Source organism: Puma concolor, chromosome F2 (assembly GCF_028749965.1).
Source record: "Puma concolor isolate L17-30 chromosome F2, mPumCon1.1.hap2, whole genome shotgun sequence".
Classification (NCBI taxonomy): domain Eukaryota; kingdom Metazoa; phylum Chordata; class Mammalia; order Carnivora; family Felidae; genus Puma; species Puma concolor.
In genome coordinates this window covers 44,658,640-44,673,189 of record NC_141684.1, presented here as the reverse complement: position 1 = coordinate 44,673,189, position 14,550 = coordinate 44,658,640, and the positions used below count along the sequence as shown (strand labels likewise).

The window sequence follows — 14,550 nt, the reverse complement described above, 5'->3', positions numbered from 1 at the left end:
ACGTAGGACAGCATATACCAGGAATCAGGAAAATAGGGACACGCTAACTAAGCCCAGTGCTCCACTGGTTAATAGCTGTCGCCGTTGACAGAGATCATGCTTCAGAGCAAGGCCAGAGGATGAAATGAAAGAGCCCAATTTTTAAATCCATTAAAAAAAAAAAAAAATGAAGTGTATCTGTGGGTATAGCCCAGAAGGAGAGAGCAGGGACACAGCACTGGCAGGAACCTCAAATTCCTGACCAAACCCTCTTGCACACAATGCCTCCAGAAAGAAAGGAACCCAGGGCGGGAGCCAGCCTGACGCTGGCGGACAGACAGGGCTGGCCTTGCAGGATGTCAGAGCGCCAGGCGGCTGCGAGAGATACTGGGTTTTCACACACTCTCAGGCTGACTGTTTTGCTCTTCAGGTAATTAAACAAGGAAGCAGGGCTCGGGGTATGAGCCTGACCCTGAAGCTGTGGCTCCACGGTTCTGCATATCAACTTCCGCAAGAACTGCCCCGGGCATCAACACAACATTCGCCTCTCACTCTCTCTCGTTTCCTTCTCCACCTCTTCCTAAAGCTGACCCAGAAACAAATCCTCCCTACAAAAACATCCACAGAAAGGTCTGAGTCTATTTGTAATAAAAACCTCTGTGCTGTGGCTGTTCCCGGGCACTACCCCCCAAATTTTCAAAAGCAAAACAATTAACCAAAGGCAAGAACCTCATAAAAATTCATATACGGCACATCTATGCCAAACCCTGGTGTCTTAATGAAGATGGGTTATTCAAAGAAAATAAGACCCAAAAAATAAGCCTGTTTTCCTTAGCATGTGTTGATTAAAGTGTAGATCTTCAAATTCTAAAAAGCTCCCCAAGAAATGATTTTGATAGTCCAGTTCACAAATTAAACAATTAACATTGTTATTTTCCAGTTTTGATAATGGACACTGTGGCAAAGTAAATACCACTTATGATGTGGGTTATTATGCTTCTTCAAAAATCTCACTGAAACAAAACTCTATTGGTGTACAAAGAAAGTCACCATGAAAACTCAGGAACATAAAAATTATCCCTTAAAAGAAACGAAAGTGGTACATTTATACACACACACACACACACACACACACACACACACACACACACATTAAGCAATGATTAGAATCATATAAATAATATATTCTTCCTTCATCTCAAAATCCATAGAGTAAAATATTGGCTGAAAGAGACAGAGACCAAAGGAGAGAGGAATACAAAAGCGTGCCTGCTTGTCTGTGTTCAACACAAAGAACATTAAATGAAAACAACTGGCATGCTGCCAAATTCCTATAGAGGCAAAGAGATTCAAATAAATTGATTTCACGCATCACACTGACCTGGGATCAGTGTGCAGGCTGCAATAAGCTCAAAGCTCCATGTGGGGTAAAGCCCATTAATGCTATCAGACCCCTCGAACACGACCAAGAGAAACTAAAAATAAATGCAGACGCTCTCAAAGACCAGCAATTTTGCCTGAGAAAATCACTTTCCTCTTTTCCTAATAAAAATAACGGGATCTAAAGGTGTGCAGCACCATTTAAATTAACTTAAGAAAATCACCCTTTTTAAAAATACAAATGTAGCTCCTGAAACCCATATAATGCCTATAAATTGGAACTACATAAACATGCCGCCCCATGATATGAACACAGATACCACTCTGCAACAGAAGTTTCTTCTGTCATAATTGTCTCCCATGCTACTCCCCTTGCATCGTTAGACGGCCAGGAAATCGTTTTTATTTTTAATAGGACAAACACTGGACCCTTCTTAGTATTAGTATTTTCCTTCCGTGGCTTCTAAGGGCAACCACTCCCTAGCTGTCCTAAATCCACCCACTCCTCACAAAGGCAAACATTACAGGAGTCTAGCTTCACATCACATTCTAGAGGACCAAGCCTTATGCTTATTTTGGGCATGCTTCAAAACATGGGGGAAACAGCAGTAGTTTGCCTTTACCAGCTTCTACCTAAACTGGTGGCTGTCCGCTCAGCTCAGCGTCATTCCCGTCCCCCCTACATCCCCCCCCCCCCCCGCCCACCCTCACCCCACAGCAGGTCTCCTGGTGACAACCTGCCACCGCCTCCCCCCCCCCCCACCAAACTCACTACACAGACCAGACTCTCTGGCGCCACCTCAGGCCGTTCTCACTTAGAGCCCCAACTGTTCAACTTCACATAGTTCTTTTCTTTTCCTGTCTCCAAATTACAACCCCAGGAACCCAATGGATTCCAGGTGTTTAAAAATTTAAAGCATATAATTTCTGTTCTTCTCTACTTCTTGAGTCAACTTGAGTCTGAACCCCGTGTTTCTACACACCCATTACCTTTACAAAAAGGAAGAAATGACTAGGAGTAAAATTTTCAATGCCACATGATAAAGAAAGAAAACCCAACGGATATCCCAACAGCTATAAAATCGGCCAACACAATATTGTATATATAAACATTGTGTGCGGGTGTGTGTGTGTGCGTGCATGTGTACACACATCATATTTTTAAGGATGTTTGCACACGCACACATATAGGAACGAAAGAACTCAGCATGGTGTTTGCTACCTGATGCTATAAATCCAGGATTTGCATAGTATAACAAACAACGTACATTAAGTCATTTTTAAATGTGTGTCTTTGTCATGCACTTTTGCTTTCAATATGGATCTTCCATGCTGCAATGGTTCACTGCCAGCAGGCCGCAAACAGAGCCCGCATGCCCAGAGGAGAGTAAGATCGTACTGCGATGGGGGTGGGTAAAGGCCGAGAAGCTATGGATCTGCCACATATGCTCAAGGGTTTAAATCCAATAGCCTTTTCCATTGGTAATCTGGATCTCAGATTATTTTGTCATATTATTAAGAGCCCCCATAGAGATATATAAGGCAAAAAGCAGAGCTATATTCTCTTTTAAAACAAGTGCTTTCTGCTGATAGCAGATGAAAAGAAACAAATTCTTAAGCAGTGGTTGTTGCTGTTGCTGCTGCTGCTGTTGTTGTTGTTGTTACTATTATTATTATTATTATTATTATTATTATCAGTTTCCTTTAAGATATTGACATCTTTCTAGTTTTGGACTTGAGAAGTCTAGTCAACCAAGATGCGAGTTCTCAAAGAATTAACTTTTAGTAACAATAGTACATGAGGTAAGAAGGTAGAAACAGAGGTGAGAGATGTCTCAACTACTTAATAAAGCTGAATTCCTTGCCTTCTCTCTCACTATTGGAAAACATCATCATGAGATGAAGAAGGGGGAACGAAAGTAGAAAACTACTAGTTTTAGTAGAAACGAAATCACAATTTAGGCTACCTCAAAGGATTCTGCAATTATACGGAAAATTATTTCATTTTCTGTGGTCTTTCAAAAACACAAACACCCTCATTTGCCAACGCCTTCTTGGAAACTTACAGAACAAGCCAATAAGTATTTGCAGCAATTGCAAGAGTAGATACTGTGGGGTGGGCACCAGCAGCGATGTTTCCAGAACCATGGCCACAGATGGTAAATATTTTGCTACCCCTCTTTCCATGTAGTCAGGCAGGCAGTCAAAGACTTTCAAAACTCCCTTCCCAATGACTAGAGTGCCAACCAGTATTACACGACATTTGTGTTAACTCTCAACTTTTTCCTGGCACGGCTCATCCTTATTCATCTGTGCTTCTGCACAAGTCCACTAAACCTAAAACTGAGCTGGCTACAGGAGGCATCAACTCTCTGGAACCCATAATTCAGGGTCCTCCTTCATTTTGAAATGTTGCAGGCTTTAAGAGGTCTCTTGCCAAATGGTAACATACGCAGTTTATATTTGCCGTTTTCCTAAAGTTAGATTTTTTTGTTTTGTTTTTTTTTTAATGTGCCTACGAAGATGAATTCTGCTTAGGAAGTAACATTCACCTAAAAGTTAAGAAAAAAAAAATCCAGATCAATTAGAAGAAATAATAAATTGAAAGCACTTTTTTCCCTCTTTAGTCAACAAACTGTTTTAGAAAAACACCATCTCAAGTTACAATAAACACAGAAATCATGGCATAGCTTTTACTCTTTAACTCCAAGTATTGCTCAGCTTATAACAGATGTATTATGAAACATGGCAAGAAGCACTGCAACAAGGAGAGGGTGGGAAAAAAATTTGGTACTTGATCATTTGAGATCTTCAGACCCAAAGCTATCAAACAAAGGTTCCCACAGCCAGCTGATTGATCCCCGCCCAATCCCATACCCAAAGACGTGAAAAACAATTTTTTTAAAAATATATAACACAAATTCTTTATTAACAGGCACCAGAGGAAAGAAGAAGAAAAAACAAACCTTCACAATTATAATTTATAGGGAAAATAGAAGAGTGATTTTTTTTTCTTTCTTTTTTTTTTTTTTTTTTTGGTAAGTAAATGGCAAAATCAAAATATTTGTCTGTTCCTTACCTTGACAATATTCAAAGTTCCCTTTTTTCCGGCAGTCACCTATTACTAAACTCAGTGCTCTCCAAGTGTTTCTTTTGACAGATATCATTCTCCACCAATCGCTCTGCTAATTTCCTCTCTCCTTTTCGGACTGGGACAGATATTATGTTCACCAGCCCAGAGATCAATCTTTTCTATTGACGACAACAAAGGGGAAAGAAAACGCATATATCACAACCAGTCTGAAGTATCACACCCGTCCACTTAAACGACAATACTACATACCAGTTTTGTTTTGTTCGTATTAAGAAACAGATACAAGCTCTTCTAAATTTTAGAAGTGTCCAAAAACAAGTTCCATTTTCTCAGTTCCTGTAATGACATGCTCTAAGAGACTCTTAAAACTCCAGTCATCTGACTCAAAGCTGGATGCCTTCTCAACCTGGCAACTCCTCTTCCTTTGACTGGTTTAAAACATATGTACATCAATACCTTAAAACAATGTGTTCGATTTTTACCTTGTTCAATAAAAAATTAAATAATTTGTCATTGATCACGGTTTCTTTAGAAAATGTTTTGAAACATTACGTGTTTATTTTATTTTATAGAATAGTACATGCAAATTAAATTCTATTTCAAAACAAAGTGGTGTCCACGTTGTTTCACTGTTGTGAAATTTAAACACTGCCATTATTTGCTCAAATAGTTTTAAACAACTGATAATAATCACAAGTAACCTGTGTAGTTTTAAAATATTTGTAACAACAATTATTGGTGAGCCACTTTACCAAATCAACCAACTTCTACTACTTTTTTTTCTCTAAAGTAATCAATATTCTCTCACTTTTCCAGCTAGATTTGGCAGCTTTAGAATTCATTCATTCATCCATTCTCAAATACTTATTGACTGCCTATTACTCGCCCATTCTTACTACAGCTACTATGTGTACAAAAAAGTATCGCTCTTTAATTCTTATAATTTATGAACTATATAACTCAAGCACAATCATATGCACAGAAGGGAGGAACTCAGTAAATGCAAAGGAATAAAGATTTATAAAAGCAGTCTCAAAAAGTATTACTAAGGCCATTGCTATTATTTTTTTAAGAAACCAAAGTACTCCCTAGTAATTAAAACTGGTGAATATAATCTGATGTATATAAACAAGCAGATTCCATTAAAAACAATCAATACCCTTGATAGGTGACATTATGACTCTATCATGCAATCAGTTGTTTTTTATTCCTTATGGTAAAAATTAAATAACATTCAGGAAAATTACAGTACTAGGTATTTTTTCGTTGAAAATTGCCTGGAGACTCAGCAAAGATCAGTAAAAACACCCAGCCGATACTTGGAAACATTTAGCTTACCATGTAACCTAACAAATCATAAAGCAAAATTTTCAATAAGAAAATGACCAGAATACATAGATACATGTACGCATATGTAAATGGTCCCATTCCGGGGGTGGAATGGGGTGCAAGGAGGGGAGACCGGAAGCAAATACATCTAGATGTTAAGTAACTGTTCCTAGAAGATGGAGATATGGGTAAGTTTCTACCCAATCCTATTTCCAATGTTCCCATACTAAGGTAAGAATATTTTATAAATAGAGATTAGACAAACATTATGGGGGAAGAGAAGAAAATGGCTACTTTTCTTAGATTCAATCATGATGTTGATATTTTATAATATTTTGTGCTTCAGCAAACACTGACTAAAGTCATCAGAGGAACTGATAAGAGTGGATTGTACCTGTGTGGGCCATAGTTCATAATCTCCACTGGACAAATGAAAGAGGCAAAGCACCTATAAACCCTCTGGAGTCTGAGTCTACTTCTTCCTTCTTGTGACTGCTAAATAGTGATAGCTACGTTTATTAACAAAAATGGTGTCGTAGATCGCAGTGTTGAGGCACATAAGATTACTGTGTGGACAAACTTTCTTTAAAAGATCATTTCTCAGTCACAAATGATTCCCCTTCCCCTAGGTAGAATATACTGTGTCACTTTTTAGCTTGTGTCTATTTTAGTCAGAGTATTCTGAAGTGAATGGAGGAAAGTTGGCAGGAAGATAGTGTTACAAAATACTTTAAATGTGCAGCGTGTTTATAAATTCTCAAATGTTAACATGGCATAGAAATACACATTCAAATAATATGCAGCGTATACCTAAAGTTACCCATGAGGATTTTCCCCACTAAACTAGTTTCCATATGAAACACTGTATCAAAATCAACAGAATAATTTTTTTTAAAAAGCTAATGTTTAAATTTTTAAAAATAATGACTTTGGAGTATTATGTTCATGCTTTATGCATCCAACACATTAAATGGTCTTCCAAAATGAAATAATAAAAAAATAAGTAATGGCACTGAACATGATTAAATATACATCCAGATATCTGTGATACATATGCCCCACTAAAGACTGTATCACCTGCGAATCAGAGGAAAATTTCTTTATCTTTAATCATTGCTTTGTTCAGATCCTCAGCTTTCAAATGTGTTATACATCATTATGAGGGGAACATACACTGAGAAAAGTTTAAAAGCTAAGCTCCACCAAGAGTAGAATGCCTCAAACAATTTGTAGTTCTACAAGAGTGTTATTAAAAAGGCTCAACATGTTGTATTACCATGGAAATTGTGGAAAACATACATTCCCAAACAAATATTACTTTTTCTCAATGGTATGAAGTAATGAAAACCACATGTGTAAATCTACGATCCGTGCAGTAGTTCAAGCTGCAGCTAATAGAAAATACAGAAAGTGAACTCTGCTATATAAAGGATTCTTGTTACAGAAATATAATGCGAAAACCAGATGCAGACAGAAAACCTTAATCACAGATGGGAATGTAATCACTGGCATACAGAATACTTTTTTGATCAATCTTAACCATATGCGCAATGTATTTATTTTCTAAGGAATGCAATAACTTGAGAGAACCTTCTATTTGAATTCAGTTAACCTCATATTTATAATGCTTTTATCTTACTCCCCCATCCCTTCAGCGTGTACACCGAGCCAAGGTTTTAAAAGGAAGAGTTGCTAGCCTTGGCAAATCATTCTTGTATCAGTTTATCTTTCAAAAATTTAATAGGATGTAAAGACTACAACACATCAGAATCAACCTCAAAAGAGACCAAGTGCAGTTCTCCATTACGGTGCTTCTCAGTCACTGCCAGGAATCCCTTCACTGCCTAAATACATTTCTCTAGAGAATTATATCAACGTTTGGGGTCATTTTTCCTTTAGTAAATAATATGCGTATAGTTATTCCACAAATGAACCTTTTTAAACACACTTCTCTATCAACCTGCCTTGAGTCAGACCTTAACTTTTCTCTTTCCTTTCATAAAAAGATTTTATAATAAAGACCGTCCGTTCGCATTAATAAAAACACCATTAGTTTTGTATTCCAAGGAGAATTATCACAAAAGGAACCTGTTCTATCATATCTGATTTAAATATCACCTTAATAAGTACAGTCCCTGACACTGGATGGGAGCTTACCTTTGTCAAAGCCTCCATGATCTCATTTGCAGGACAAATCCTCCTATAACCCCCTAATCTGAAGTGGTCAACCAAGCACCGTGCATGCTGCACTTCAGGACGACGCGCAGTGGCCAACAGGAAGTGATTGGGACATTATGTTATTTGAGTGTCGTTCATCACAGCACCAGCTTTCCTTAAGCTTCCACGACAAACTCATGCAGAGTCTCCTCCTCTGTCCTAACTACTCATCCCCTGAGACACATGTAGAAAAACATAGTCCTTAGTCTTGTGCCATTCTGCTACTCAAGACCCTCCATAATTTGGCACTAACCCTACACCTTTCAGCCCCTGTTCCGACCATGCCCTGTAAGGGTGGAGCTCTTTCTGGGGTAACCCCCCTATATAATCCATAGTCTCATCTTTATGGCTTTGTCCATCGACCTCAGGCCTCATTCCAGAGATTGTTGCATATGCCCGGCTCCTTCAAAGACTAAGGTTTCATTCAAGTACAACCTTCTCAGAGATGATTTTCCAACCACCCAAAATAAAGTCTCAACAATACCACCAGCACCCTCATTATCCTCTCCAACCCTGATTTTTAATTGCCATCATTGCATTTAACACTATGTGGAATAATTTTATTAACATCTTTATTACTTGTCTCCCTCCCCCATTCCAAACTATAAGCTCTCGGAAAGCGGTGGTCTTGTGTGTTTTGCTCATTGCTCTTTCTCCCAAACTTAAAACTGTACTTGGCACATAGTAGTAGCCCAAATAAAAAGAATGAAACAAATGAAATCCCCCTACTGAAATGCTATAAAGCCCAATTCAATTCCTGTGGCCTTCATCAACCTTTTCCTGACCACTCCTGGACCTATGATCACCTTCTTTCCTTTAACCATAAGGGCATTTATGATCCATATTGGCTGGGCAACCTTTGCCTGCCATTGTTCACCTGAGCCCATTCCCACCAGTACTACACGTACATAGGCCTAGATGGGAAACACCCAGGGCATCCTGGGCTGTGAGGCCACACACTGAGCAGTAGGACACCATGATTAAGAACTTCAGCCTAAGTCCATACAAGCTCTAGGAGTAAATACACTCTAGCAGTTTTTACACATAGACTTAGCTCCCAACTGTGTTTACCAACTGAGTTTCCTGCTACCAGAAAGAGCTCTCACCTTATTCTCTCTTTATGCCTTCAAACCCACCCTGATGGACTTTACTCATTCTATCACAAGGGCCACGAGGGAAGGGGGCTGTGTTTACTCAAGTCTTCATACCCAGCGCCTAACACAGTGCCTGGCTCACAGAAAGTGTTCACTCAGCATTGCCTGAGTGAGCAAAGGAATAAATGATGATCAAATACTATCTCGTCTATCTTCAAGCCCTTTTTCTTATATTGTGATAAAGGATTATTTTTAAATCCTTCAAATATTATTTTACAACATATATTAACCAGAAGGCAGGAGACTAAGCTATGATTTATTTATTTTTTTTTTTAACTTTTACTTACTTTGAGAGACAGATGCAGAGTATGAGAGGGGGAGTGGCAGAGAGAGAGAGGGAGACACAGAATCTAAAGCAGGCTCTAGGCTCCAAGCTGTCAGTACAGAGCCTGAAGCGGGGCTGGAACTCACAAACTGCGACATCATGACCTGAGCTGAAGTTGGCCGCTAAACCGGCTGAGCCACCCAGGCACCCCAGCTATGATTATTTTTAGTCAAATCGATAATGCAGGATGACCCACAAGTTAACAAACAAGGCAATTTTAAATAGCAGGAAGCTCTCAAATATCTCCTGTGTTACAGATTTAATTTCATTTTCAATAAAACAAAATATCCTAAAATGACTGTGGCCTACACACACTGACCACTTGGAAGCCCACTGCATGCGTGCTCTGGGGGCCTGCACTCTCAGCTTTTACACTTATCTGCTATTTGACCTTGAACGTGTCACTTAACCTCTCCAAGCTTCAGATGTAAATCTCTAAAGTGGGATAGTAATATCTAACTTACCAGGATGATACGAAGGTAAGAGAGAATACTAGAAAGTGCCTATCTTGGCCTCCCTAGTGCAAGCACTGTTTTATCTCATTTGCTCAGATCCCATCATTTCATAGTAGAAAGCTGGTATTACCTATTTTAATACGATGGTTTCAAGCATTAAAATAAAAGCATTAGGTCACTACTCAAAAATGATCTAGTTCGACCATAAGTTTTCCTTTCTGAAAGTCACTACTGTACGAATAGTGATAAAAATATTTATGATCAGTCAACAGTTCCAAAATATGTGGAATTAAACCGCAGGTCCTAAAACATTTTACAGTGAAAAATAAAAAATACCACAAACTAATATTTTTGATTAATTTTTTTTTTTTTTTTTTACTCATCTAATTTCATCTGTGGAAGATCATCTCTGGGGGATAAGAGGAGAGAGAACCAATTACTTCCAAAGACTGGTTTCTCCAAATAAAGGCATCTGTTCCATGCTGGCAACTTTCACGTGAAAGAAAAACAAAACTCTGAAAAGTATCTGCACTCATGGTAGATGGTCACACACCTCGAAAAGGAGATCTACAAGAGTCCGGCTGCAAACGGGATCTGCTTCCTGCTGTTCCTCATCAGCTAACATCTCCCTCCCCTCCTTCTCTCTCTTTCCTGCCTCCCCACGCCCCACCTCAGAAACTTACAAAACAGTGGTATTTGTTGCACTCTAAACAGTAACTTTTCTAAGAGCAGTCCTAAATCTTGATAATTTTCCATTTGAACTTTAGTATCTTTCCCACCTGACGTCTGTGTGGCTGGCCCTGTTCATGGGGAAAACTCCTAGGTGGTAGGATTTGAAGACTTGAGGAGAGTGACAGTCCTAGAACAGAGCAGTGCGGAAATCAGAAAACCTAGGTTCAGACGTTGCCCCAGCACACATGCGGGGTGACCTGGGGCACGGGTAAAAGCCTCTAGGAGTGATTTAGGAAATGAGTTCATTCCCAGGTGAGGACTCAGTAAGATAGTATGTGAACCTCATTCTGTGAAGACCTCCAGTCCCCTCCCACCACCATGCATGCATATCTGCCTGAAATTGCTCGGCCACCTGCGTGAAGGAACAGAAGACTGCTCTTCTGAAATGATGTCTTCAAGTGAAAACGTTACCTGGAAGGAAAAAGTGGTATTTTCACTCGCTTCCGTATTCGGAGTCCCAGATTCTTGGGGGGAGATGGACCTGTTATCCTATCCAGTACCTTCCCTAGTTGTAAGTCTAGTTCATCGAGCAGCAGAGCAGTTGGGATCCCGTACAACGTCAGAAAAGATAAGATGGGGGGGGGGGGGGTTGGGGGCCAGGGTAGGTTACTCAGGGGGAAAGGCCTCAGCCCGTGAATCTGCCCAGAAAACAGCAGCCCTGGGCAGCCAAAGGAGAGAAAGCGATAATGTGGGGGGCATCTGGGAGCAGAGAAGCTGGGAGCCACTAACATGGTTTTTAGCCCTGTTGTGTCCCTGACCAAAGGGACAGTTTCAGCTCACAAATGCATCCCTACACACAGCATTTTCCTTACAATTTCAGGGACTTCACCCTTTACAGAAAGCACACTTGTGAACTTCAGGGTAAAAATAAATAAATAAATAACTAAAACAAAATAAAATAAAATGGGTTAAGATGTGCACATATGAATATGCAAGTGCACAGTCTGACTAGAGCTGATGGGGTTGTATTGTTTTTTTGGTTGCAGAAACTTACAAGCCAAAATACAGCAGCAATAAATTGTACATTCTATGATAAGAGAACACAATGAAAGGGGACCGAGATAGATAGAAACTGGGAGAGAAACAACATGCGGTTGAAATCAAAGATTTTTAGGTCTTAGCAATGAAATATTTCAGGACGGTACCAAGTACGTAACTTGAGTTCAAGAAATAAGTTTTCAAAAAAAATTTACTTAAAGCATCAAATAGTACCCCAATTGTCCCAGACTTACAAACAACCAGCAGACAAGTCTGAATCAGACGGATAGTAGCAAAGAGTTGGATGTGACAAACCCAGTGTTTGAGGAAGAGATATCATGAAGTCTTCAGAAAGTGGTTTCATTTGAGACTTAGGAGATGACAAAGTGTGTTCCCTGGAAAATGGGTCTTAATGAAGGCTGAAGTGAGAAAGGTCTAGCAAATCAGAGTGTTGTATGCCTTGAACATCTCTATATCCCCAGACATCAAATAGGGCTAGATGTTCTTTTAAGGATTTGCTGAAGCAAGGTGACTGAGAAGGGTCATGTGGAGAGAAGAGAAGGTCCTACAGGGGGTTTCTAGAATCGTGATGGGCAGTTCCAAAGAGGCCAAGTCATGTTCTAAGAATAAGCAAGTCTTTATTAACAGTTATGCTCCATACATAACACCTCATGTAATTCTCATGACAACCGTATGAGGTCATGCCATGATTATCCAGATGAGAATGATTTCCAGATGAATAGGGGGGAGTCGAAGGAGATTCACCAAGTAGGACAGCACTTGGAAGCTGGGCCGCTTCCCCTCCACACTCCACTGCCTTTTGGCAGAGAAGACAGAAGCATGACTTTCCCCCAGAAGGACAGGGTCCCAGAACCAGCCAATCCGGGTCTGATGCTGCAATCTCTAACTTTACAGTGAGTGAAACACGTACGAGATTTGCAAAAACGCTCAAAGGACCAAGGTGACATACAACAAAAAAATCTCCTTTCAATCACCATGCCTGGGCCCCACATTCTTCCCCAAAGCAACTCCCGTTGTCAGATGCTGGTACATATCTCTGCAAGGAGAAGTGTATGCATATTCTTTTGGACAAATGTAGCATATGGCACATAATGTTCTGCTCCCGGCTTTTCCCACTTGACAATATATCTCAGGAATGATTCCACATCAACACATGTAAGTTGGTCTCATTTTTTTTAAACACTATAGATTGATTTTTATGCTGAAGTCCTTTTCTGACTGCCGGTGATTAATTCTTATCAAGCACAGTTGACAACAGAGGAAAAAAGTCTTACAAAATTCCACTCCGAGAGATTTTATAACAAAACCACAAACTCCAAATTTGGTTAAAGTTCAAAAAGTAAAAAGAGAACTACCAGTATGTTTTCAAATTAAATGATTCTGGACAAAACAAGGTGAAAGACCCCGAAGTAACATTATCTTGATGAACCCAGACCTAAAAGTGCTGAAATTGGTAGATTTTTGTTTTTGTTTCTCTCTTTTTTTAAATGTTTATTTATTTTTGAGACAGCGAGTGGGGGAGGGGCACGGGGGGGGGGGGGCAGAGGATCTGAAGTAGGCTCCGTGCTGACAGCACAGAGCCCGATGAAGAGCTTGAACCCATGAACCATGAGATCATGACCTGAGCCAAAGTAGGATGTTCAACCGACTGAGCCACCCAGGCTCCCCGTTGTTTCTTTCAATAACTAAAATCCCTTAAACAGGGAAGATGATTTGCAAGCAACTTAATCTTAAGGATTCAATACTGCCCTTTCACATGCAAAAGGGATTCCTCTACTTTTCCCATGTGGGGCCTCTATTTTCAAACAAAAAATTGTGGTCCTTCATATAATAGTATTGTGTTTACTATCTGCTGGTCAGAAAGCACATAAAGACAAGTTTCTAGTAACTCAGTAAAGTTTTAACACGTTTTTGTTCTTTTAAAGTGTTTCTGAAAATGTTATCGCATGAAATTATTTGGTCTACAGACGATTGGGGTACTGAATGAATGAATGTGGGTTCAAATAACTGTCAAGTAATGAGGGTTGAAATAACTCACTTCCCCTCCCAGGGAGTGTGTCCCCACAAAGTTTGGGGCACACTGGTTTGTGAGCATGCTTCGGCTCTTTCAGGGCCTCTTCCTGACTCCTTCCTCTGTTTCCCTGTCTTTTCTCCTCTATGTAACATTACAGTTGAATGAAGTTTCACAAATTATCCTGCAAATACAAGTTTGGTGTTCGAGAAATGTCAAATAGGTAGGTTGCTGTGCTAGAAAGTTAAGAGTCTGACCCAACCCACCTCACCACTTCTTATAACCCCGCATGGCCCAGAGGTACCTACAAAACGGAAGGGATCTCAGAACGGATTAAAATTCATGCAAGAAGCCAAAGCACAGGAGGGAGCTAAGTCCCAGAGAGATCAATAAACATCCTCCATGCGACAGCCACTTTGGAAGGAACACCTATCACTTCACAGCCCTGTCACCATTTTCCACAAGGGGCTAGACCACAGTATTCCCTGGGGCAGGGATACACCCCTGGGCTCTGAGTCTTCTCTCTGGAGGCTGAGACTCTGAGTCACATGACACTCAGTGTCTGTGAGGAGTAGAGAAGCTTCTCCTTAAACCACCGGAGTGATTCTAAATTCTGGCCAGAGAAATGCACTGGACACATAATGCAAGTTCTCTAAATCCACCCCTATATCCAAGTTCTAATGATTATTCCTTTGCAATGCCTCATCCATCTGCCTCCTCCTGTGTCCTACAGACCCAATCCTGATCATCCTGCTACAACATCTAAAATCTGAGTTGCTGCCACCGGCTTCCTGGCTGGTTCGCCTCCAGTCATTCCTCCACTCTGATCCGTCCGACTGGTCACTGTCGAACCAGCTCTTGAGAAACGCGACCTC

General features: G+C 40.1%; 1 protein-coding gene across 5 annotated transcripts in view; it reads right to left on the bottom strand.

The window, feature by feature from the left end:
• RUNX1T1 (RUNX1 partner transcriptional co-repressor 1) overlaps nt 1–14,550 on the bottom strand; it is a 142,490-nt gene that overhangs the window by 111,260 nt on the left and 16,680 nt on the right. For 2 of the 5 annotated variants that reach the window (XM_086695083.1, XM_086695084.1), the window contains exon 2: nt 4,439–4,611. The exons of the other annotated variants lie outside the window; for them this stretch is intronic. In XM_086695083.1, the coding sequence (XP_086551209.1) occupies nt 4,439–4,526 (88 nt within the window). In that variant the 5' untranslated portion in view covers nt 4,527–4,611. The remainder of the gene's footprint in view (nt 1–4,438; nt 4,612–14,550) is intronic. 5 annotated transcript variants of the gene reach the window in all.